We start from the raw sequence: 25644 nt of genomic DNA, 5'->3' as shown, positions 1-25644 counted from the left end.
TTGTTGTCTAATTAAGTAAATCTATTCGTACGATTTATTTTCGAATTGTCGATGTTAATATTATGATTTTTTCGAATTGTCAATTATTAATATAAAAAAATAATAACGACGAGCAAACAAACAAACAAACAAACGTATTTGTTTGCTTTAACTTTTACAGAGATAAAATAAAACCTTAGAATTAATTCGAAAATAAGAAAAGGAAAAATAAGAATAAAGAAACAAAGTAAATCTTTTTTAACGAATGGGACAACGTTGGGGGGGTAAAAGAGGAAGGAAGCCATATCGATCACATTAAGGGATGTTTTTACAATAATTCTCTTTCTGTTAGAAGAGAACGTTCGCACACATAAAGGACGGTAACTCGCGATAGATCGGTTGGTTGTTGGATAGGAAGGGGTAGGTTGCCGCCATGTCTAATTATGTCGCATTGATTTTGTCATTAGCTACTACCCCTATGTTGGCCGTCGTCGTCATTTCGTCGTTGTCGTCCTCGTCGTCGTCGTCGTCAACGTTGGTGGTACTCGTCGTTCGTTCTATGGGGAAAAAAAAAAAAGAGAAAAAAAGGAGCAACACTTCCTACAACACCGAAAACGCACGCGGAATAATTTTCCATCCAGCCCAACACTATACCAGAGGTGTCTTTGGTCAACAAATTTCTTGCCCTTGAATGATGAGCGTCGTTCGTCCAAAATACTACGACCATAACCATGTCGGTTGTTCGACACTTAGTTAGTAATAAGTATAGTTTAGGTTAGAATAGAAGAACGCGAGCGTGTATCGAGCGTGTTAAAAAATAATATTTTCCTCTTTAACGCCGGAGTCGTCGCGTCGGTTAGTTTGAAATTCAAATTAATGTCATTAACTCCGTGGACGATATATTCTTTTTTTCATTTTTTTCTTCTTTTTTTTTTTCTTTGTTCAAGCATAATTATTAATTTCGAGCGAGTTTTCGTTCTTTTTTCTATTTTCTCTTTCATTTTCTTCCGTAATTTCGTTCCTTTTTTCTTCTTTTTTTTTTTCATGCAACTTTCTCTCGCACTCTTACATATTATAATCGTTTAATACTAACGTTCGATAACGTTAACCCGTTATAAATACGATAAAATGTCACATTTAATCGAATTAATTCTATCAACTAGAATTTGTATAAGCTGTAAAAAAAAGAAAAAAGGAAAAATAAATAAAAAATAAAAACGACACAATAAAATTCTATAATGATTCGGAAAAGTTTAGTCGATTTCCGAAACTCGTGTCTAGACCGGATGTCCAGGAAAAACGAAGATTGAACGGAGATCCAATAATGTGTGACCTTTCTGGTACTATGTGCGTTAACGTTACAGCCGAGTTTCTTCTCACGGTGCATTGGGAGGAAATTATAAGGGAATTATAAGGGAATGAGTTAAACCTTGGATTACCGTAGTAGGGGTGAGAGAAAGAGAGAAAGAAAAAAAAGAGTGAAGGAGGGTTAGGGAGGAGAAGGAGGAGGAGGGAGAGGAGGGTAGGAGGAGATAGAAAAGGTTAGAAGAAGATGAAAATATACCGAAGGAAAGGAGATGATCGAAGGGTAGCGCGTAAAGCAACGTTCCTCTTAGCTTGTGGGCAAATCATACTTAATTGATATCACAAAGAGGCCTCCTCTCTCTCTCTCTCTCTCTCTCTCTCTCTCTCTCTCTCTTTTTACCCGGCCCTCCTTTCCCCTTCGTCTGTTCGGCACCTCTAACCGGACCCTAACTTCATAATCGCCATCTCCACCGCAGGATTAAGCGTTACGGTGGATTCATGTTGCACGTAAATTACGCTCGCGATCCACGAGAAACTCAAAGACCCTCTCTTTCTCCTTTTCTCTCTCTTTCTTTCTCTTTTTCTCTTTCTTTATTTCTTTCTTTCTTTCTTTCTTCTTCCTTCCCATAACGTCTTCTAGCAATCTTTGTGATCACGATCGATCAAGGGGATTCTCAACTGATGAAGAAGTGCCACGTAGTAGAAAAATATTAGTATGCGTTTAGCATTGTACTAGAATTTATCTAATCGTTACCTATCAACGTGTACCACCACTACCTATTTATACTGGATTCTAGTAGGAACGGGTTAATCTCGGAAATAGAATATTATACGACAACGTGTAATAATATTTGAAGATACAAGTCAGATAATTGAAAAAAATATCGGTATACGTCTTGTTTTTTTTTTGTTTTTACGTTGCAATAGAATTTATGTATCTCTTTTTTATCTATTTATTCTAGCAATAATATATTCAGCAGGAATGATTAATCATTCAAAATTAGAATATCGTACGGAAACGTGTTATAATATTTCGTGAAGAAACGTCACTTGTTAAACAATATTACAAAAATACCATTACTTATGGAGAAAAGAAGAAAAAAAAGGAAAAGAAAGTATTACAAATATTGTATTGAAAAAGGACATACTTTCGATGTCTCGTAAAGAAAAAACAGATCGGTCTTCCGCTTCCGGCTTTAAAAGACGTTTTAGGGTGGACACTTTAAATTAGTTTCGCGTGGTCCTACCTTTTGCCACACTCGTATCACTTTTGCACGCCTCGACACGCGAACTCGCCTGAGGAATATAAGCAGCAACAGCAGTAGTAGTTGTAGTAGTAGTAATAGTAGTAGTAGTATTAGTAAGACACGATATATATTCAATAAATAACGAGACGCGTACGAGATAATTGGCTGCCCTGTCCATAATAATTCCGGCTTCTTCTCTTCGCATCTTGCGTTTCTTTTATTTCCATACTTTTTATTTTTTTTTTTTTCATTTATGGGGCACGATCGGCTATCGAAACGAATGAACGAACGAACGAACGATCGTCGTCATGTGGGCCCCGAAAACGCCTCATAAACCGTGTGTGCCCACTATTTTCTCTTACCGTCGGAGAGGACACAACAAAAGGGAGCTTTCGTGAGTGCCATCCACTCAAATATATTCTATATATATATATATGTGTGTGTATATGTGTATGTTACACCCATCGGTTCGGTTTCCGGTGAAACGATGGGACAAACAAAAGATGGACACTAGCTCGCGGTCGTTCGACGAATGTTTAACTCCCATCGTCATTATCATCATTATCTTCATAGTCATTGAGAATTTCTTCTTCCTTTTCCTTCTCTTCTTTTTCTTCTTTGGTTACCTCATTGAGAAGATTCATCTTTCATCCTTTCTTTCTTCCTTTCTTTCTTCTTCTTCTTCTTCTTCTTCTTCCTACAAATTATCAGCAACCACCTGCGTCATACTTTCTACCAAACTTGGTAATTATGCATCATTTCTGTCCTCCATTGTACTTACATTTCATATAATCGAAGAAAGAGAGAGAATGAAGAAGAAGGGAACAAAAATAACGGGACAAGATAGATCATTCTAATCTGTGACGCGTTAAAATCGCACAATTGTTCGACATTAAATATCCCTCATGCTCGGATCATTTAACAGTTTAGCAACACTGTTAGCGATACCAGGAATGGTCAAGCAAAGCTATTACGTAAAGTATAAATCGATTTGACCTGCACCTTATAAAGCAACTGCGGTAACATTGTAATAAGCAGATAACTGCAATCCTAATCTGTAATTACATAAATATAAATATATATGAATATATATATACATATAAATAATATACACATAATTATAAAATATATATTAAAATATATATATATATATATATATATTATAATATATAATTAAATATATATTACAATATAAAATTATAAATATATATTTCTTGATGGATTACATAATATACGCGTTGAAAATATAATACAAAATGTCGGCTTGGATATGCGTATTCTCGTACGATTTAATAAACGATTGAAAAAGAAAAGTACAATTCACGTTAATCGATAAACAACACGCGGAGAGATTTATTATTCGATGAGTGTGAGAAATGTTAGAGAGAAAAAGTTAGACAGAACTACGGTCCTATGATTGATCCAAACGAAATCATTATATTTTCGTGGAATCGAATATAAAAGAGAAAAATAGAGAGAAAGAGAGATGAGAGAGCGAAAAAGGAAGAAAAGCAGACAGCCTAGAGAAGGTTCGTTCTCTATCGAATCTACAATAAATAGAAAAGAGCTGGGCAGGTGTTACCAGATTGGCAGATGTTCTCGGTTACATAACATGCCCGAATCCCGAAAGTTCAACGCTTTTGTGTTTGTTCTTTTCCAGCCTATGCTCGTTCATTGTATTCCTAATCTCATTTTACGTATATGCTCTTTTCTCTCTTTTTATCTTTCTCTCTTTCTCTCTCTCTCTCTCTCTCTCTCTCTTTCTTACTAAAATCTTTTTCAAAAATATCAGAAAAAAAGAAAAATTCACGCTTCTTAAGTAGACGACATGAAAAAAAAACCGCGTCATGGTATACATCAGTAAATATAAAATTGTCATGTAAAATTCTGACTAACACGAACGAAAAAAAATTCGTCGAAATTTCGTTAACTCCTTAAAATGTTGTCCTCGTTCGAATCGATTTTACGATAAATCGTTAAAGTTGGCATCATCGTCGACGTGTAAAATAAATAAAATGTAGGTTAATCCAATATTTTTGCTCTCATCGTTTGATCGCGCACGAATAATTCGCCTAGCCGATCATCCGTTCGTATGTAATACACTTTCGCAGATCGACGATAATCCAAAGAAAAACGATTGGCCGTCGTCGTCCTCGTCCTCGTCCTCGTCGTCGTAGTAGTAGTCATTATAAAAAATGGTATCGTTTGTGAGAAACGATGGCCACGGGGATATGTTCACTGAATTATGGACTTTGCACTGCGGAATTATAACCGTGGTGATGATGGACCGGTGAGAAGGAGGAGGTGGAGTTAAAGGAAGATAGGGGAGAGAAGGGGAGGGAAAGGAAAAGGGCAGAGTAGTCAACGTAATGCCGTACGAGTTTCTACCATAATGTCCAAAGATGTGCCCCTTTTAGCCAACGGCAAAAGATTGAAAGGTAAAAACAGAGAAGTTCCGTTGAAAGATCTTCCTCTATCTTACTGTCTTACTTCCTTTCTTTTTTATTAATTTTTTTTTTCAACTTATTTTACTTTCTTTTATATGCGAATAAAAACGCACTCCCGTCACTATATTCGTTTATAATCCGTTAAATCTTGCGAACTAAGTGATTATTATTTTTTGCGTATTAAGAATTGGATTGTGCGTGTGGGAACAAACACACACACACACGCACACACATCGCGCATGGAAAATAAATAATACAAGATAATAATATTTGCAGCAATGTTTCATCTCATTCATTCGAGAAGTTTTAGGAGTCATGATATAGTTGAGGGACAAAAAAAATGAGAAGAAGGATATATTCTTTCGTGACTGTTACGGTCGCGTGGCCTTACCGTTTGTTTGCAGTAGCGAACAAGGTGGGTTCTTGTCTCTCACGTTAGAGAAAAATGGAGGAGAGAAGAAGAAGAAGAAGAAGAGAAGAACGTGTGGAAGGCGGACAATGAGAAAGACCTTTGATCTAAGCACGCACAAGAGAAGCATTCATTCCGTGAAACTACCTTCTTTTTTCATTCGTTATTCCGTTCTAACGTTATTCTGAATTGGTCATAGGGACTCGTCGATATCCAATCGACAGATAAGGTCGTTCTATAGGTCGCAAATACAGCTGAGTCCGCAAATAGTTAACGTCGAGAGAGAGAGAGAGAGATTCGAATTTTAGAAAGAGCGTATTGTGCCGGCAGTGTTTTTATCCTGTGATAGACCTACTTTACGATTCAATTTTAATTCTTCTTATCTTTCATCAATATCCTCGAAATTTGTCACGTTTGTTTAAAGTAAATGTTATAAAGTTATATTTTCACATGACATAATATTAAATGATCAATTAAATCAAGGAAATATCAATTAAATAGAGATCGTTTCTTCGATGTTTCAGATACGACCTGGGGTTACGTCGGGGTAGCTAGAAAACTATCTATCGGCGAGGAGGAAGAAGGAAAGGCAAAGGTATCAGGAGTAGAAACAAAAGAAATAGTAAGTTTAAGGAGAAGAGAAAGAAAGAAAGGTGAAACTTTGAAAAACGTAGGCTCAGGCGCCGTGGGTGATGTGAGGCTGGAGCTCGCCTCACGTTTGGGGTGATGCCCTCCAGTGAGCCCCATCCCCCCCAATACCACCTTCAACATCACAACATTCCTCCCTCTCATCTTCAGCAACACGCGTCGAACGCGATTGGCCAACGTCAGCTTTACCAGCAACTGGTGGCAGTGCATCATCTTCAGCAGCAGCAACAGCAACAACAGCAGCAGCAGCAGCAGCAGCAACAACAACAGCAGCAGCAGCAGAGCGAGCAACAAGTACAGCAGAGTCATCGACAGCATCAACACGGCGGGCCTTTTCAAAATTCCTCGTTTGCGCAAGGAAAGCAGGAGATGAGCCCGGAGGAAGAGGGGGGTCGAGGGGGCGGGTCCCCCCCGACGGCGGGGGCTGCTCTTCATCAGCCCCACCACCCCCGCACGGCTAGTCCACCCTCGGGCACTGAACCCTGCACTCGCGACGCGATACCGACACCTACACCTATAGCGGATACGAATACGACGACCACAACCACAACGATAACGATGCAATCGATTCAGTCTCATCAACAACAACAACACGCACCGAGTCCGAGTCCGAGTCCGACTGGTGGGGACGTTGAGAAATTTGATGGAAAAATTGTTTACAATCCTGACGGTTCGGCTTACATCATAGAGGGTGAAAGCGAGCTTAGCGAGGACGATTCTTTACCAGATGGCTGTATCGTTGACGGTCGTGGCGTTTCTGTACCTCACTCATTGGTTTTTCCTCAAATCGCCAACGCTTATTATGTATCGCGATTGTATGCTCATCAAGCATACCATCAGCAGCAACAGCAGCAACAACAACAGAGATCTACGCAGCAGCAGCATAATCCAGACCTCCCGGTAATGCACAGCTACCGTGTTATCAGTTATAGGAGTGCGGAAGGTAGCAAGCAACCTCCACCACCACAAACAGCACCACCACCTCCAGCTGCTTCCGTGCCCGTAAAGCCCATCCTAATGTGTTTTATTTGTAAGCTAAGCTTCGGCTACGCTAAAAGTTTTGTCGCTCATGCCCAGGGCGAACATCAAATAGGTTTGATGGAAGACGAGAGGCAGATACTTTCGCACTCGACCGCGTCAGCCATTATACAGGCAGTTGGTAGGGGGAAACAGCCGCTGGTTAGCTTTCTCGAACCAGTTACGAGCTCGACCTGCACCCAATCATCGCCGACGCAAACGCAAAATCAACATCAGCAGCAACAGCAACGCAGCGAATCGACGGATCACGAAGCGCCAACGACGACGAGTACGCCTTCGAGTACTCCTGGCATACCTAGTAGCCCTCAGCAACAACCAACGATCCAGAGGCCATCTTCAAGTACACCGAACACATCAACGTCTCATTCGAACCATCCAATTTATAATCATCAAACACATCAACAGCAGCAACAGCCATGGATCGGTGGTCAAGTGAACCCTGCGTCTTGGGCAAAAGCACCCGATGCTGCGGCATTGCATTACACATCGCCTCCACCACCGACCACTTCTACAAAAGGCTCACCTTCCTCGTATGCGGCTTTGACGCAACAGCCACCTAATTTTCTTACCGGCACAACGATAGGCGTTTGTCCGGAACACATGCAAGGTAGGCCGAGTGGCGTTGAGTGTTCTAAGTGCGAGTTAATATTGGCCAGCAGTCGATTGGCAGGTCCTGGTGGACCACTCGCAGGTATTCATAGTCGAAATTCCTGCAAAACTTTAAAATGTCCAAAGTGCAATTGGCACTACAAATATCAAGAAACTTTAGAAATTCATATGAAAGAGAAACATCCGGAAACGGAGACCTCGTGTATCTACTGCATCGCCGGTCAACCTCACCCTAGGCTAGCGCGTGGCGAAACCTATACTTGCGGGTATAAGCCGTATAGATGCGAAGTATGTAATTACTCAACCACGACGAAAGGAAATTTAAGTATACATATGCAAAGCGATAAACATCTTAACAATATGCAAGAATTACAGCAAGGCGGTGGTGGTGCGTCTGGTACGAATAATCCATCTTCATCTCAGGACGCACCGATGCCAACGCGTAGCCCTCATCATCCAACAAATCCTAGTCCGCATTTGAGCGGCCAAGCTGGGAACCAGGGAAAACCCAAGCCTACGTTTCGTTGCGACGTTTGTAACTACGAGACGAACGTAGCGCGTAATCTCAGAATACACATGACCAGCGAAAAACATACGCACAATATGTTGGTATTACAACAAAACGTTAAGCACATACAAACTCTCTCGGCACTGACGTCTCATCAACAGGCTCAACATCATCATCAACAAGCACAACAACACCAACAACAACTAGAACAGCTACTTCATCTGGGTGGTTTAGATAAATCTCAACATGCAGCAGACGCGTTAGCGGACATGGCATATAATCAAGCACTCCTTATCCAAATGATGACGGGCGGTCAACTACCACCTCAACTCCCACCAGAACTGATGGGTGGTATAACAAATATGGGTGCGTTGGGTGGTCTCGCGGGAGACGTTGGTCTTTCCCCGGAGACTATGGAACCACCACCAGAACCACCAGATTCAGATCCTACTCATTTTTACCATTGTTGCGTTTGTAATAACTTCGAATCCGACTCGTTGGAATCGCTAAGCCATCATTTAGCTGCCGACAGAACAAGAACTCGAGAAGGGGAGATACTCGCCGTGATGTCCGGACATTTCGTCTGCAAGCTCTGTTCCTACAAAACAAATTTAAAAGCAAACTTTCAATTGCATTGTAAAACCGACAAGCATCTTCAACGTTTGCAACATGTGAATCACGTTAAAGAAGGTGGTCCGCGGAACGAATGGAAGTTGAAATATTTAGCTTCGCCTACGTGCTCAGCACAATTGCGTTGTCACGCGTGTGATTATTATACGAACAGTGCACACAAGTTAGCAATACACTCTTCTACTCCTAGACACGAAGCATCGACACTGTTACTGCGCCATCTTGTAGATGCCAGTGCAAACGTACCAACACCAGGGAAACTGTATCACTGCGCTCTTTGCGGTTTTAGCGCGAGGCACAGGCTACCTCTTTTACAACATGTACGCTCGTTTCGACATCTTCAGATGGAGCAACTTCACCAGCTCCATCGTAGAAGTAGCATTCAAGGAAACGAGACACCCCACACAGACATCGGTGACGTATTCCAAGTAGTAAGCGATCCTGATGTACCACCTACGCAGCAACCGAGTCCCACCACTCCGACGACACCTAATATTCCAAGTACCAACAACGGTAAGTAAAACCACAGTCATAAATGAAGATATTATCCTTGGCCTACGCTCCGTTTTAAATTCCTATTCTATTTCTTTGACGTAAGTGCGTTAATGTATATTACATGAGCCTAACCGTTGCGGCGGGCATTTAACTTCTTCCTTAACGTCATTTAATGGATAACGCTATATCTTGTTCAAAGAATTTCAAGAATAATCCGTTTTTAAGTAACCCGATCAAAATCAGAAATATTGTTTGAGGAAGAAAATTAAACGCTTTGGTATACGCATCACGCCCTTAATGAATTCAATGCGCTCTTATCGATTATTTCGTAATTAGATGAGGATTACGGTAATTTAGTACGGCATATGGTCGTGGCGTGTGCCATAATACGCGCAACGTCCAATGTTATTATATGTATCGGTGGCCTGTACTTATAGAAATATACGAGCAGCACGCGTTTCATTGAGTCGCCTTGTAACGTCACAACTGACGCCGACCGATATAAAAATGTGGTTTCGGACAATACATTATGGAGATACGGGTATTCTTCTTTTTTCTTTTCTTATTTTTTCTTCTTTTTTTTTTTTTTTTTTCATTCTCTTTCCCATTGATAATTCCGTATTATTGATATATTTAAAATTAGAGAAGTCATTGTTGGGTGAATTTAGTCAACCATATGCAAAACTTACTCGTAGTTTGACGTAACTTCAGCCGTAGTCAAAGAAATGTTATTTTTACTTTTACTTATTTGTTCTCGTTTGAAATAAATAATAAAAGATAAGTGCAAATGGCGTAGTTCGTTTATTGTCGCTAGTAAAGTCCCTTTATTCTTCTTCTTCTTCTACTACTTCTTCTTCTTCTTCGATATGCGTAATCACTTTAATGAGAGGTAGAAAATATGCCTCGCCACAAAAGCAGTCGTACGTGACACTGAATACGAACTTTATTTCGTAGCACCGCCATAGTTTACTATCTATAATTTACTTTCTCCGTCGCGTACCGAGTTAATGTCTCCGGAAACGAATCACCGTAAAATGGATGGCTGTCCTGTGCGCTCGTTCGATATTAAACGGTTAATGCCGAAGTTCAATTTTCCATGCTGCAAAGTGAAAGAGACATAAGATATATTTACAGGCTGGAAAGTTCAAATTGATGCGTTATCATTTGTCGTGAATTTTCATTTTCTACGTTTTATAATGAATATATATCGAGTATAGTTGATCGTGCGTTAATGATAAATCGCGAAATTATTAATATTCATTTGCTAGATTGTTTGTAATGATTATGTACTGTCCAGGTATTGTTATTGTTTATTTGTTCATATGTGTATAAAAAAGAGAAAAGAAAATATTAGAAATTTGGTATGATTTTCAGAACGACGTGACGAAGGCAGCGATTGTGGTAGCGAAGTTAAACAAGAGCCAGAGAATGATAATGAAATAATGGAAGGAGACGCTGAGAATGATCAGGAAGAAATAAGTTGTCCCTATTGCACGTATCAGCCGACTTCGCGAGAGGAATTAAAGCAACATTTGCAAGTGGCACACGTTCAAGACTCCGAAGAGAAGTCCGAGGTAGTCAAGGAGGAACCCCCACCTGAATTGTTGTGCCCGTTATGCCAAGACAGTTTCAGGGAACGCGCTGCTTTGGAGAAACACGTAATGCAAATTCACTCGGTAAATGCCGATGGTCTCCAGAGATTGCTACTTTTAGTGGATCAGAGTCATTGGTTGAATAACAATCCTCGAAGTAGCATGACTCCAGCAATGGCAACGCAACCATCTTCACCTTCGATAACGAATAAACTGCATCAAGAAGAGGATACAAATGAACGTGTTGCTACTGGGAACGAAGAAGTCGAGGAAATATCTCGGTGTACAGTGTGCGGCAGAGTCTGCAGATCGCTTGAAGAACTTACACAACATCATAGAGAAGCTCATCCGACAAATACTCCAACCCTAGTTAGCGAAAAACACGTATATAAGTACAGATGTGGACAATGCAGTTTGGCTTTCAAGACATTGGAAAAACTTCAACAACATTCTCAATACCATGCTATTAGAGATGCGACCAAATGTGCGCTATGTGCTAGATCATTTAGGTCCGTTCAAGCATTGCAAAGACACGTTGAAACTGCTCACTCGGATTTACAAGAGGACGAAGTGGCACAATATAAGCAAAGTCTGCTTCACGCGCATCCATTGCTTCAGGCTCTGACCGACGAAGCACTTAGAAGGCAGGGTGGCATGAACGCTGATCAGAATACTGAAGATGATGGAGGTAGAGGCGACGAAGAGGAAAGCGACGCAAGCGATTCTTCCCCGTTGCACAAGGAACAACGTCTTTTAGAGGATTACTTAAACAGTCAACCCGTTGCCGAGGATTCCTATCACGATCCAGCAAGAAAATTTAAATGCCATCGGTGCAAAGTTGCTTATACGAGACAAAGTTATCTTACTGGACACAACAAAACCTTGTTGCATCGCAAAGGTGAGAAAATGTCTTATCCTATGGAAAAATATTTGGATCCTAATAGGCCGTACAAATGCGACGTTTGTAAAGAAAGTTTTACTCAGAAAAATATACTTTTGGTACATTACAATAGCGTTAGCCATCTTCATAAATTAAAAAGAGCAATGCAAGAACAAGGAAACAATAATACGCTAATCTCTGTTGTACCACCGGCCAGTCCAACAGAATCACCGGATTCCCAGCAAGATCAGGATAAAAAACCATTTAAATGTAACATTTGTAAAGTCTCTTATTCTCAAGGAAGTACACTAGACATTCATATGAGAAGCGTTTTGCATCAGACTCGTACAAGCAAGATATCTGATCTTGCTGCAACCGGACAATTAGATCTTGCTCGTCCGTTAATCGAACATCCATCGAGTCCCAACAGTCCGCCGTGTAATACTACGAATCCTACTAATTCCAACTCTATGCTATCGTGTCCTCGTTGCACCACGCTTTGTGGAAGTCAAGAACAACTTAACACACATCAGCAATTGTACTGCATCTTTAATAATCCATTGGCTTTATTCCAATTAGCAGCTACGCAACAATTAGCTTCAACTGGTTCTGCTAAAACACCACCACCTTCATCGGCAATGGTAGCTGGATCTCATCAACATTTGCAGCAAGTGACGCAACAATCGCCACAAACCGCTCATGAGCTTTTAACTCAACCGCGACACAAAACTTCGCAAATGTACAAACATCTTCTGGAAAGTTTCGGCTTTGATCTCGTGATGCAGTTCAATGAAAATCATCAAAGACGTCAAAGGAAGGAAGAAGAAGCTGCTGCAGCCCTTCAAGCCCAACAGGAGCAGCAAAAGCAGGAGCAACAAAAGCAAGCGCTTGCTGCACAAGCTGCACAAGAGAGGGAACAAGAAATCGAAGAAAATATGGACGACGATGTTATCCCCGAATTGACTAGAAGTACTTGCCAACATTGCAACAAAGAATTCAGTAGTGTTTGGGTACTAAAGGCTCATTGCGAAGAAGTTCATCGAGATTTAGTACCTCGCGAGTTCCTAGAAAAATATGCTCAACAATTCAAATGCGAATACGAAAAAAAGAGCGTCGTTGTAACAGCAGCGACGTCGTCTTCTACCACAACAGCCCCGAGAAGCACTACACCAGCAGTGATTCAGTCACAAGACACTAGTTCGGAGAAGGAACCGTGTGAAAAGGACAAGGAAGATAACATAGAGATAAAACAAGAAGTAATCAGAACTCCGGAAGCAACCTCTACAACTCCAGTCACAACACCTGTGTTGAGCAATACTCCTGTATCGAGTACTGATTCTTCCACGCCCACGGTGATACCTACTAATACACAGCATCAGCTTTCTATTCCACAACCTATACAACAACAACAACAGCAACAGCAGCAACAACAACAACAACAGCAGCAGCAGCAACAACAGCAACAACAACAACAACAACAACAACAACAGCAACAACCGCAACACCAACAGCAACAACAGCAGCAGCAGCAACAACAACAACAACAACAACAACAACAGCAACAGCAACATGCTCAACTAACTCTGGCTCAACAAATGTCTGAAATGCAAGCAGCCTTGAATGCAATGGCAGCATCCCAACTACAGCAACAGTTGCAACAATATCCAGGATTAATGATGGGTATGATGGGATTACCTTTGGGATTAAATGTACCAGCTCTGGCAGCTATGAATCTCCAACCACCTTTGGTTCCAATGATGTTACCGCCACCACCGTATGATAGCGCAACCACGGCTTATACTCCTATAAATGCTCAAGCTGATTTGATTGCGAAACAACATCTCGCCTTGCAACAGCAGCAAGCAGCTGCGGTAAGAAACAAACTCAAGAAACTTGCTCACAAGTTTCCGTATTAAGCATGTAAAATATTTTTTATTTAATTCGAGCATAGCTATTCTTTGCATTAATCTTATGTTCAATGCACGTTCATAAATCGTATTTAAATTTCTGTCAGCAATAGAGTTTTTAACAAACTCGACAAATTTAGAATAATCTTTTCTGCAATCACAATACATCAGTTTGACTGGACTTGATTTTGTCCATTCCACAGGCAAATGCAGCAGCCTCGCAGAAACGAGCACGCACACGTATAACAGACGAACAACTGAAAATTTTGAGAGCACACTTTGACATTAATAACTCTCCAGGCGAAGAGCAAATTATGGAAATGGCCTCTCAGAGTGGCTTACCACCTAAAGTCATAAAACATTGGTTCCGGAATACTTTATTTAAAGAGAGACAACGTAATAAGGATAGTCCGTATAATTTTAACAACCCACCGAGTACTACATTAAATCTCGAGGAGTATGAAAAAACCGGAGAAGCTAAGGTTACTCCCCTAAATTCGAGTGCGTCGGGAAGCAGTTCGTCGGACGATAAAAGCCCAAACAAACAAGTGACTCCACCACCACCGGTGGCAACATCCTGTAATACTCAATCTGCAATAAAACAAGAAATGCTCGATACTTCGCAACCTACCGAAACATTACAACAAATAACCCAATCGCATCATGAAGAACAACAACATCATTCGCCTGGTAGTTCCGGAGGCAATCAATCTCGACCGCATTCTCCAGCACTCAGTATGAGTTCAGTATTTTCAGGTATCCACCACGACGTTTCTTCTCATCCTCCTTCAACGACAACTGCACCAACTACACCTATGTTGCCGCCAAAATTAACACCACAGAATTTTGCAAGTCCTACGTCAGGTAGCGGAGGAGTCGTTCCGAGTGCAATCGCTGCAATGGCATTGACACCGCAAAGATCATTAAGCCCTGGACGTGGACCGACGGATTATTCCTTCGGAGGTAACAGCAACGGCAGTAATTCGTCTGGCGGTAGTTCAGGAAAACGTGCAAATCGAACTAGATTCACCGACTATCAAATCAAAGTCTTACAAGAATTCTTTGAAAACAATGCTTACCCTAAAGACGACGATTTGGAATATTTAAGTAAATTACTTGGGCTCAGTCCGCGAGTTATAGTAGTTTGGTTCCAGAATGCTAGACAAAAAGCTCGGAAAGTGTACGAAAATCAACCGGCTGCGGAACCTGTGACACCTGGTGGTCGTGAAGGAGACGATGGATCTGGACGATTTCAACGAACTCCGGGATTGAATTATCAATGTAAGAAATGTTTATTAGTATTTCAAAGATATTACGAACTTATTCGTCATCAGAAGACTCATTGTTTTAAAGAAGAAGATGCTAAACGTAGTGCTCAAGCTCAAGCTGCGGCAGCTCAAGTTGCTGCCGTTTTAAGCTCAGAAGATAGTAACAGCAGTTCCACTACAACTACCAATGCTGTCACCAACAATCCAACAAATACGACGGTTTTAGCGGAACAATTGCAGCAACCGTTGAACGCAACTGTTTCTTCTTTACTTCAACCGCAAACGTTGTCTCAACCTACAAGGAATAATCAAACGCAGCAGCAAGAACAGCAGCAGCAGCAACAGCAACAGCAACAACAACAACAACAACAGCCATTACAGCAACAGCAGCAACAGACCGAATCCAAAGAGGGCAACTTTCAATGCGACAAATGCAATTTAATATTCAGCAGATTTGACCTTTGGAATGAACATCAGCTAGTACATATCATGAACCCGTCCTTGTTCCCACCGACCTATCCACCAGACTCTCCATTTGGAATACTGCAACAGCAAGCACTGAACGCTACCTCTGGAGCTGCGACGGATGCTCCTCACCCTTTAATTGCCATGATGCAAGATAGAAAAAGAAAGTACGAAGACTTCGATGAGACCTCGGGTACAGATGCACGTTCTACCTCTGAGCACAGCGAACAACCGAAAGACAAACGTTTGAGGACAACGATATTACCGGAACAGTTGGATTACCTTTATCAAAAATATCAAATCGAATCTAATCCATCGAGAAAGATGCTGGAAACGATTGCACGAGAGGTGGGACTGAAGAAGCGTGTCGTACAAGTGTGGTTTCAAAATACACGAGCTCGCGAGCGCAAAGGCCAATTTCGTGCTCACAGTCAGGTAATTAATAAACGATGTCCATTCTGCCCGGCCTTATTCAAGGTAAAGTCTGCATTGGAGTCCCATTTGAGTAGTAAACACGCTGACCAAGTTGCTCGCGGAGAAGTAAACATCGACAACATTCCCGACGAAGAATTATCAATGGAATCGGCACCATCGAATCCTAGCACTCCGAACATGATGCCACCACTCTTTCCACCATTTAACACGGATATGGAAAATTCACTGAAAAAATACTACGAGGAGTCAATGAAACGATACATCAGCGAACTTCAAGCTCATGCCAGCAACGGAAAACAAGAGTCGTCTAATCATCAAAGCGGTGTTAATATCGGAGAATCGCCATTGGATTTGAGTAAACCATCGGTCGATTTAAATCGTTCGGTGAAACTCAGCCTTGGTGGTCTGAGCAATCTCTTGGAAGAGCAACACAGCGGCCACTTTCGGGGTGGCAGCGATTGCGGCCCGTTGACCGATCTATCGGAGCGTAGTATTTGCGGCGACGACGATAGTATGAGCGAGACTACAGAATTTTTGGACGACGAGAGCGGACCTGCGAGTCCGGCATCGAGCACCCAAAGTTCGAGGCAAGGTCCGGCGAGCTGCGTAAACGCCGGTACCACGGTTAGCCCAGCTGCGAGCGGAAACACGAGTATCTCTGCTGGAACCCCTGGACAATCCGGAGGGAAGAGATACAGAACTCAGATGTCGGCGACGCAAGTGAAGGTTATGAAGTCACTTTTCTCGGATTACAAGACACCTACGATGGCCGAGTGTGAGATGCTAGGCCGCGAGATCGGTTTACCAAAACGCGTCGTCCAGGTGAGCCCAACAACCCCGAACACGTGAATTACCTCGAACTTTCCTGTTATCCTTAACTACAGGATCAAACTTAGGCCTGGCTTACGGACTAATGGAGACGAGTTGCAGGTCTGGTTCCAGAACGCGCGTGCCAAGGAAAAGAAGGCTAGGTTAGCGGCTGGTTTACCTGCCGAGGGCTCAGCCGTTCAACCACATCGCGGTCCGACCGGGCCGGACGAGTGTAGGCTTTGCTCGGTCCGGTACTCACCGAAATCACCTCTTCAGGAGCATGTTTTCTCACGACGGCACATCGACTCGGTCCGCGTCGCTGTCGAGGAGGGTAGTTTGGTACCTCCTACACCAGGTGCTCCGATCACCACGCAACCAGTCTGTGCTACGACAACTATTCCAACCTCCCCCCTTATTGTGACCAATCAGCAGCAATCTGTGCAACAGCAACAGACGCAACCACAACATTCTAATCAACCGAGTAGTCAGCAACAACAGCAACAGTCTGACGAAAGCATGATGTATGGATCTTTGTTCCTTCATCCTACGGCGATGTTCCAGTCGCAGCAGCAGCAACATCCGGCGGCCGCTGCGACCAGCACAGCTACCACCACGGCCGGTGAGTGTCTGGCTGACCTCTTAGACTCATAAGTGATTCATTCTATGATACTTTTTTCTTTTCCTCTTATTTTGTCCATTTTCGATCCCGAACGATATTCGAAATCCAATCGATTGCAATGGTTCGTACACGTAGTTTACCATACAACATTTTCAATGGAACGAAATGCTGTATAGTAAGCGATTAATATATTAGATATGTATCAAATTTTTCCCAAAATAACAATTGTACGATTATCAATCGCATTTCTAATTTCGTTTGTGAATGTTCCATTAATATTGGTGATTCAAATTATAAATTATTAGTCTTTTAGCGTGTCTATGTGTAGAAAACTTTAGCTAGTCCCGTGTGATACTCTAAGGGGCACTTTACTAATTAATTCTAATTAATCAGAAATACTTTTAATAGTTTAAGAATCTTTATAGGTAAATATATGTAGTAAGATTAATAATAATATATCAGAGAGCTAGGCAATACTGAAAGTTCCTATCAGATAACTATTCTAGCGTTAAGAAACGTATGAAAGAAAAGAAATCGAAATGGTCGAAGTATTATTTAAAGTAGAAGCGAGATTGATTACTAGTTTATATTACGAGTCATCCAACTTCAAACATTTTCAAACGTTTTGTTGAGAGAAAGTAAAAATTCTACGTGTTATCTTTAAACGTATGATGAATAAATTAACGTCTTTTTAATTCGCACTAAACGACCTATTATGGTAATTCACATAATTGCATAGCATTGTTATTATATTAGATTAGATTTTTTTTCATATAGGTTATAAACAGCGGTGCATGACGATTATAACTTTGAGTTTGATTTTTATTTTAATTTTTATTATTATTATTATTATTATTATTATTATTATTATTATTATTATTATTATTATTATTTTTACTATTATTATTATTATTATTATTATTATTATTATTATTATTATTATTATTATTATTATTATTATTAATATTATTATTATTAGCATTATTATTATTATTACTAGTATAACATAACATTACCATTAATATTATCTTTTCGACAGCAAATACAATATATTACGGATAATTAGAAATAATAATATACGTGTATTAAAATATAAAAGGTAATATTATTCGATATTAGATTAGATTTGCAGCAAGGGTTCTTTAGTTTAGACAAATTAATATTATTCAAGTGGTATTGCCTAATTATACTTTTATTTTAGTGTTAATGAATGCCACATATATTATTTTATCAAATTGTAGTTATTTTCGTCATTTCAATTAATCGTATAAACGTGTTATTTGTAGTTCTAAGTACGCTGTATTTGCTCGAATCGACATAATAGTTGTCTCGTCATCGACGTTCGCGATTCATGCGATGAAAAATTTTTATTTTATTTAGACATTGAGAATACAGTTAATAAATAACGCGTCTACTACGTTGTCTCGTTTATTTTCCTATTTACTTATTCTTTATTTTGTTCTGCTTCCTCTTAGGTGTGTGCCTTTCTTGTGTTTTTTCTTTTTGTATTTTTTATTAGTATTTTTCTTTATTTTCTTAATATTACTTTCCCTCTTCAAGGTTAACAATTAAGTTTCTATTTACTTCCTTCTATTTTCATGATCTAACATCTTTCCTTTTTTCATTTTTTTTTTTTATTTTTCAAAAACGTATTTGTAGTTCCAAAGAATTAGGTCAGTTCAAACGTAATTGAACTCCCTGAATATCACGTTTAAAAGTCGTCTATGACTTCAATATCAAATAACCACTGAATGATCAGTATTACCTGTCAATCTTGCAATGTATTTTATGACAATTTGTCTTAACATTATTTCTAAATAATTATTATTTATTATCTTGTTTAAAAAATCTTTTTGTTCTCCGCGTAGGATTACAAATTTGAATCGTATTATATTCTTAAGAAGGTTGGTTGAAAAGTCTTAACTCTGGAAAATTTTCAAACTATATCGACAAATAAATTTAGTTTTACTGAACAAATTTCTTTTTTGTACTCCGCATAAATTTGACACTTGAGGTATTCTTATAACTATTCTTTCACGAGGATGAAAAGAAAAAAAATTAAAAGGTTTAAAAATTAAAAAGCTTCAAAAGTGAAAAGTTTTAAGCCTATCTTTCTCGAAAAGTTTCGAACTATACTGTAAATTACCAATGAAATTCATGAAAATTATTATTTCATTATTTTTTAGTGTAGTATTTAATTGTATTAAAATTATCTTTTATAACATTTAATTATAACAAAAGTTATTTTTTATTTAATTTAATTATTTCTTTAAATTTTTCATTAAAAAGTGAATTTAAAGAATTAAGATTAGATTAATGTATAGTTTACAGGACTCATACTTCTTTTAGTATTAGACGGAGAAAATTTTCTATAATTAACTATAGGAGCATATTGTCATATATTCTTATTTTCCTTCTTTACTTTTCTACAGTCATCTTAACCCTTTAAGTATCAAAAAATTTTATCACTCCAGTCATAACTAAATGTAAGCTTCAAATAATTCTTAACTAACCTTTCTACTATTATCGTTTATAATTTCAAATAATAATATTTAAATTTATCTTCTTAATCTCTCTTACTTTTTACCTATTATTGACATACTCAAACCTCTCAAATCGATCACACGTATATTCCTGAAAACATTGATACACAAAGGGTTAACTCGCTTTGGAATTGTATTTTTTTTTTCTTATTGTTTCCTTCTCATTCGTATCTTGGTAATCTTTTCTTCTTTCCATTTCATCTCATTTAATATCCCGCCTCGAAAGGGTGATAATATTATTATTTTTTCGTGTATTTATTTTGAAAAGATTCTTTCGTGAAAATTATTTTCTATCTCTTACTCGTTCTTTCTGGCCTACCCACGCAATTTACGCAAAACATCTACTGTTTTACAGGAATTAAGAGCGTTTCTTGATTCCAATGTTATAGATAACGTTAAAAGTTTATTTTTTTGTATTCCTTATTTCTTTCTCACTATCATGAATTATCTCATTCCCTTTATATAAAAATATATATTTTTGTAATTTTATTATATTAATTATTATAATAATTTCTTGTTATTTTGGGAGCTCTAATGTATACATTTTTTGAATACTTGCAAAATTTTGTGTTTTTCTTAAACATTAGTTTGATGACTAAACTAATTACGGTTTTTAATTATCGAATTAAAAAAATGTATTGTTTAAATAGTTGTATTCTTGTTGAATTTTCAGTATCCTCTTAAGGGGTAACACAATCTTGACGCTCGAAAAAACTAGTGTAAAAAGACTATTTTTTTCTGATGCAATTTTAGAGTACACAAATTTTGTTTTATCACTGTTTGATACAGTAATGTACATGGGTATGTACTAAGTACATTGATGAATGTATTTACATAAAAATTGTTAAATAATATTAACTAATGGGGAAGATATTAGTTGTTCTGTGGTATATGTTTTCTGGGATACTCGCCGACGGTAAAGGTTGTAGCATAGTCAGGAATCGTTTGAAATAACAAAAAGTAGAAGGTTTTCTTTTAAATAAACGTAATAATTACAATTTAGTCAAGGGAAAAATTTTTCAAAACATTTTTGTGGAAATGACAGTTTTGTTGTTGTTAAATATATCGATCTTTTGTTTAAATTTGAAATTAAAAAATTAAACAAAAACTAAACGAGGCATCCAATCGAAAAATTCTATGTCACATTTTATATAATAGTATACAGAAGATATAAGCTTCACCATTTTTATTATTTTTTAGTAATTCTTATATAAATGTGTTATCAATGTACGCTGTATTAAATAATAATAAAAACAATTTTTTATACTTTAAAAAGTTACGTCAAGGTTTATTTCAACTAGGTAATAAATAAATTCACGAGAGCCGAGTAATTAAAATATGAAATTAATATTTGATTCATAGATTAAATATTATAGAACACATTACGACTAAGAGAACATTTGTTTTCAAAATACAGAAAAAGATAAAACCGAATAATTACGAACATTTATGTAGAAAGAAAAAGCAAACTTTAAAGACAGTTCAAATTTTAATTTATCTATTACCTATGTTCTTAGCTACCTCATAAATTAACAAAATAACATAAAATTTAATGGTAAGATATACATTAGATGTACCTTAGAACCCAAACAATATTTCAAATATATTTGACGTTGACAACTAAATGAAGAATTTATATAAATGCCCAATAAGATGTCCAAATGATTAAATGAAAACTATTAAGTAATTCGGTTGTTTAAACTGAGAACTCGAATTTAGAATTTTTCGTTTTTCAGACTATTACTTTGTCCACTGAGTTACGTACGTAACAAATTATTGAATCGTTCGATTTAAATCACCGGTTACCGATAATCAATACCCCATACAATTTCTCAATTCCCTACCACTATACACACTTGCGTAACCCTAATGATGATAACATATGCATTAGATGTACGTGAGTACTCTAAATTCCAATTCCAACTTGAGTATTCTTATTGTCCGATTTCATGTCAGTCGGGTTCCACAAAATTTATCGTCGAATAAACGTATTAAATAATTTTTAATTTTCAATTCGAGTTCATTGTTGGATATCTAATTTTGACATTTCATATAACTATTTACAAGAAGTAAAATTTTGAAAAGTTCAAATGAAGACAACAATTTGTCTATCCCAACAAATGTAATTCAAATCGAAAATAAGAGTTGCTGCTCGAAAAATTCATTTTCAAGTATTCAATCAAATCTTGAAATTTGAATTTGGAGGATATGTTCATGGACGATTAATTTTTGGTATACCAACTCGAGCGGATTCTGGCAAATTCAAGCGAATCTTATAATTTCGAATTCCCTAACATCTATCTTTGATATCTTTCGAATATATTTGATTGATTTCAACGTTACGCGCAATCGAGTTTAGGGTGTGGCCAAGCTTCTAACTTTTTTATTTTCTTTTCTTACTAACATCGAGACATCGAGAGACGTCACAGGAATGTATACTTACATTCATTTAAAAAAAAAATAATAAAAATAAAAGCGAATTCATAGACGAGTAATGTTATTTATGTCGGTTATATCCCCTATTTTCACCAGTCGTACTTCAATCTTTTTAAGATTTAAAAAGATTTGTATGTGTATATAATTTATAAATTTTATTAATATACATATATATCATTATTACATTATGCTTTACATTATTATTATTATTATTATTATTATTATTATTATTATTATTATTATTATTATTTTGTATGAACATGTGACATGACTCTGAATATTATTACTGCAATTATTATTACTACAATTATTATTATTATTATTATTATTATTATTATTATTATTATTATTATTATTATTATTATTATTATTATTATTATATTACTTTTATGCAAATCTAGTCTAAAATAAATGAATGCAAAATACTAAGATTATTTTTTGGTTTTCTTCTATTTATTTTATGATTTCATGCCCAATATCAAATCTCCCGAATACCTGGTAACTTTTTTCCTATTTCATTCCCCTCCAACCATATCACAGTCCTGGCACGTATTATTTCCAGCAAGATTTTTTTGTTTCTGTTGCAGTTTTCTTTTGTCAATTTGATGTCGGGTAAGTCAGGATTAGTTATTATTTTGTTACTTTGTCTATTTGATGGGTAGGTATGTGCTTAAACAAAATTATTATTTGCAGGATTATGAGATTTTTTATTTTTATTGGTGGAATTTAGAAAAATTGGGAGCCGACATATTTAACTTGATCGGCATAAATCATCTTTTCTTACATTTATTTATTCATTTATTTAAAAAAAAAAAAAAAGAAAAGGTAGATGTAAGTGATTTATATCGATCTCTTTTTCTTTCTTCTTTTTACGTTAATTACTTTTTTCGTTCGTTCGTTCGTTCGTTTACACTAAAAAAAAAAAAAATGATAAAAAATATACATCGATGCAAATCATGGCAATACGTTCGAACGAACGAAGTTATAAATGTATCAATAACGATAGTATGTATAAATCATGTGACACGATCATTCAATCGGTTAATCAACAATAATTGCACTTAATCAATCTCAGAAATGATATCCTTTGAGAATAGGACGATATCAAGTGAGACACATTTTGTCATCGTTCATAGATTACACTTTCAATCATGGTACACGTCAATACTAAGTCGTCGTTTACACATATTTCATACGCAACATAATAAACGCATGCGCGCGCGCGTGTGTATGTATACGCGAAGTATGATACTATCGATATTTTAATTAATTGTATTTTATGAACAAAAAAAAAATACCTATCGTAGAATGATCAAGTTAGATATTTAATCATCGTTCATAAATCGTGTTATCATCGATCACGGTATGAATCAATCTTAGATCATCATTTTAACGTTTTAATCTACAACATAATAGACGCGTGTGCATGCAAACGTATATACTTGTGTGTGCGTATGCAAAGGCACGAGGAAATAAGCATGACAATATTAATAGAAAATTCAAGAAAGGAAGGAAGGAATTAAAGTCATTCGATTCAACAACGGCACGCGTTTAAGCAAAGACGTTTTCGAGAAGGATGTACGAGCAGAAAACACGCGTGCCCGGCTCGTGCCGATATGTGTTCGTTCTTCTTCGAATTACACCAACCCGAGAAAAAAGGAAAAAAAAGGGAGGGGGGGTCTTTCCTTCCATCCGACTAGGAATAATAAAAAGCAGTGTGTGCGAAGGAAAGTAGAATAAATTTGTTGGAATCCGTTCCGGGAAGTCTGACACGTGTCACGTTGCTTCGGAAACAAATTCGAATGAGCAAGCAAGAAAGAGAGAGAGAGAGAGAAAGAGAGTAGTTTATTTCGAAAAAAAACTTTATGTTAATAAGATCGAACGGTGGTACAGGGATCGGGGAGGGGGAGGGGTTTAGAGAGGGAGGGAAGGGACATTAGGTAAGTGTGTAAAAAGAAGAAGGGCCATGGCAAACGATTATTATAGGTACGTGCGATTCGTGAAATTATGCAAAGTACACACACGGCCTCTGCCACGTAAAAAGAGATCGAAATTCGCGTGCACCTCGCACTGACGTCGTACGACAGCCACGTGGCGTATGTTAAAAAAAAATGAAGGGAATGCAAATGATAAGTTTCTTTTTTTTTCTCTCTCCCTCTCTCTCTCTCTTACTCTCTTTCTTTCCGTTACTTTTTCAAGGGGTAGTTGGACTTCTTTATCATTCAGAGTTCCGAATAAAATTGCTATGCTTAAAGTATCTCGTATTGAGAGTTCTCAAGTATCCTTTAATAATCTCTTTTAAGAATCGTTTTATCATCGTTTATATAATACTTTTCATTTTTCGTTGAACATTTTTATGATCGGTACAAAAAGTGTCATGTAATTTAAGAATTTTGTTAAAATGATACATAATGCAGCGATTATTTGTTACGTATTTATATTAATTTAAACCAACGATAATAAAAATGTTAACATTGTTAAAAATTAGATCGGTCGAACTTGATTGTTTCAAAAAAACGATAATAGTTTAAAAATCGAACAAAATGAACCAACATGTAATGCATTAGATTTCTATTATAAAATCGTTCTGTTTAACTTACGCTCGCGAAATATTTTGTTATCCCTAACAAAGGGACAATAATGATCGAGAAAAAAGAAATAAAATCTTTCGGTTAAGACGTCTAGAAATTACGCTTATCGGTAGATACCAACGACTCTCTGTCGTGTTTGAGATAGCAAAAGAGAAGGATAGAATAAAAAAGTGAAAGATAAAGGCAGAGAGATAGAATCCATTTGAGTCAAACGAGTCTGCACCACAGGATCGTGTGGTGGAAGAACCTTGGAGACGCCACCAGGTAGGAATTAGCATGCCACAAAGTAGTCATTCTTTTTTTCAACAGAACGAATCGTCGAGGGTAACCCTCTCGCGGGTTTCTTCGTTTATACGCCTTTAATCCCTTTTCGACTAAGCTGTGAGAGAAGGAGGAGGTGGGGTGGGATGGGATGGGGTGATATAAAGAAAGAGAGAGAGAGCAACAGCAGCTAACAGCAACAGCAACACCACCGCTTGGTCAACTTTGAGAATGGCGGCACCTTTCCAGAAAAGGAACCACCGTTCTCTCCTCGCATTATTTTTTATTCATCTTCTTCTTCTTCTTCTTCTACTTCTTCTTAAATTTTATTCTTATTCTAATTCTTATTTTTCTCCTTCGTTTATTCTCTTCCTCCTTTCCTTAGTTCCAATTCTTCTCACAAGCCAAGCAAGGATCGCGTTGTTGCTTTTTTTTCAATCCTACTTTTAGCTTCCCTCGCCATATGTTACCCGATCTCTACTGCGACGAGGCTATTAATTATATCGATCTATATGGACCACG

The 25644-nt window shown here is 37.7% G+C and overlaps 1 protein-coding gene across 10 annotated transcripts in view; it reads left to right on the top strand.

Moving 5' to 3' along the window:
* Nucleotides 1–25644, top strand: part of LOC122516327 (zinc finger homeobox protein 3) — a 394212-nt gene that overhangs the window by 288992 nt on the left and 79576 nt on the right. For 9 of the 10 annotated variants that reach the window (XM_043634051.1, XM_043634048.1, XM_043634047.1 and 6 more), the window contains 4 exons: nucleotides 5912–9333; nucleotides 10690–13658; nucleotides 13898–16684; nucleotides 16793–17291. In XM_043634051.1, the coding sequence (XP_043489986.1) occupies nucleotides 6114–9333; nucleotides 10690–13658; nucleotides 13898–16684; nucleotides 16793–17291 (9475 nt within the window). In that variant the 5' untranslated portion in view covers nucleotides 5912–6113. Of the gene's footprint in view, nucleotides 1–4874; nucleotides 4970–5911; nucleotides 9334–10689; nucleotides 13659–13897; nucleotides 16685–16792; nucleotides 17292–25644 lie in introns of those variants that run through there. The other variant, XM_043634056.1, reaches the window with a different exon arrangement.

Source organism: Polistes fuscatus, unplaced genomic scaffold (assembly GCF_010416935.1).
Source record: "Polistes fuscatus isolate 324 unplaced genomic scaffold, CU_Pfus_HIC Scaffold2, whole genome shotgun sequence".
NCBI classification, from domain to species: domain Eukaryota; kingdom Metazoa; phylum Arthropoda; class Insecta; order Hymenoptera; family Vespidae; genus Polistes; species Polistes fuscatus.
This window is presented reverse-complemented; position numbering and strand designations above follow the sequence as displayed.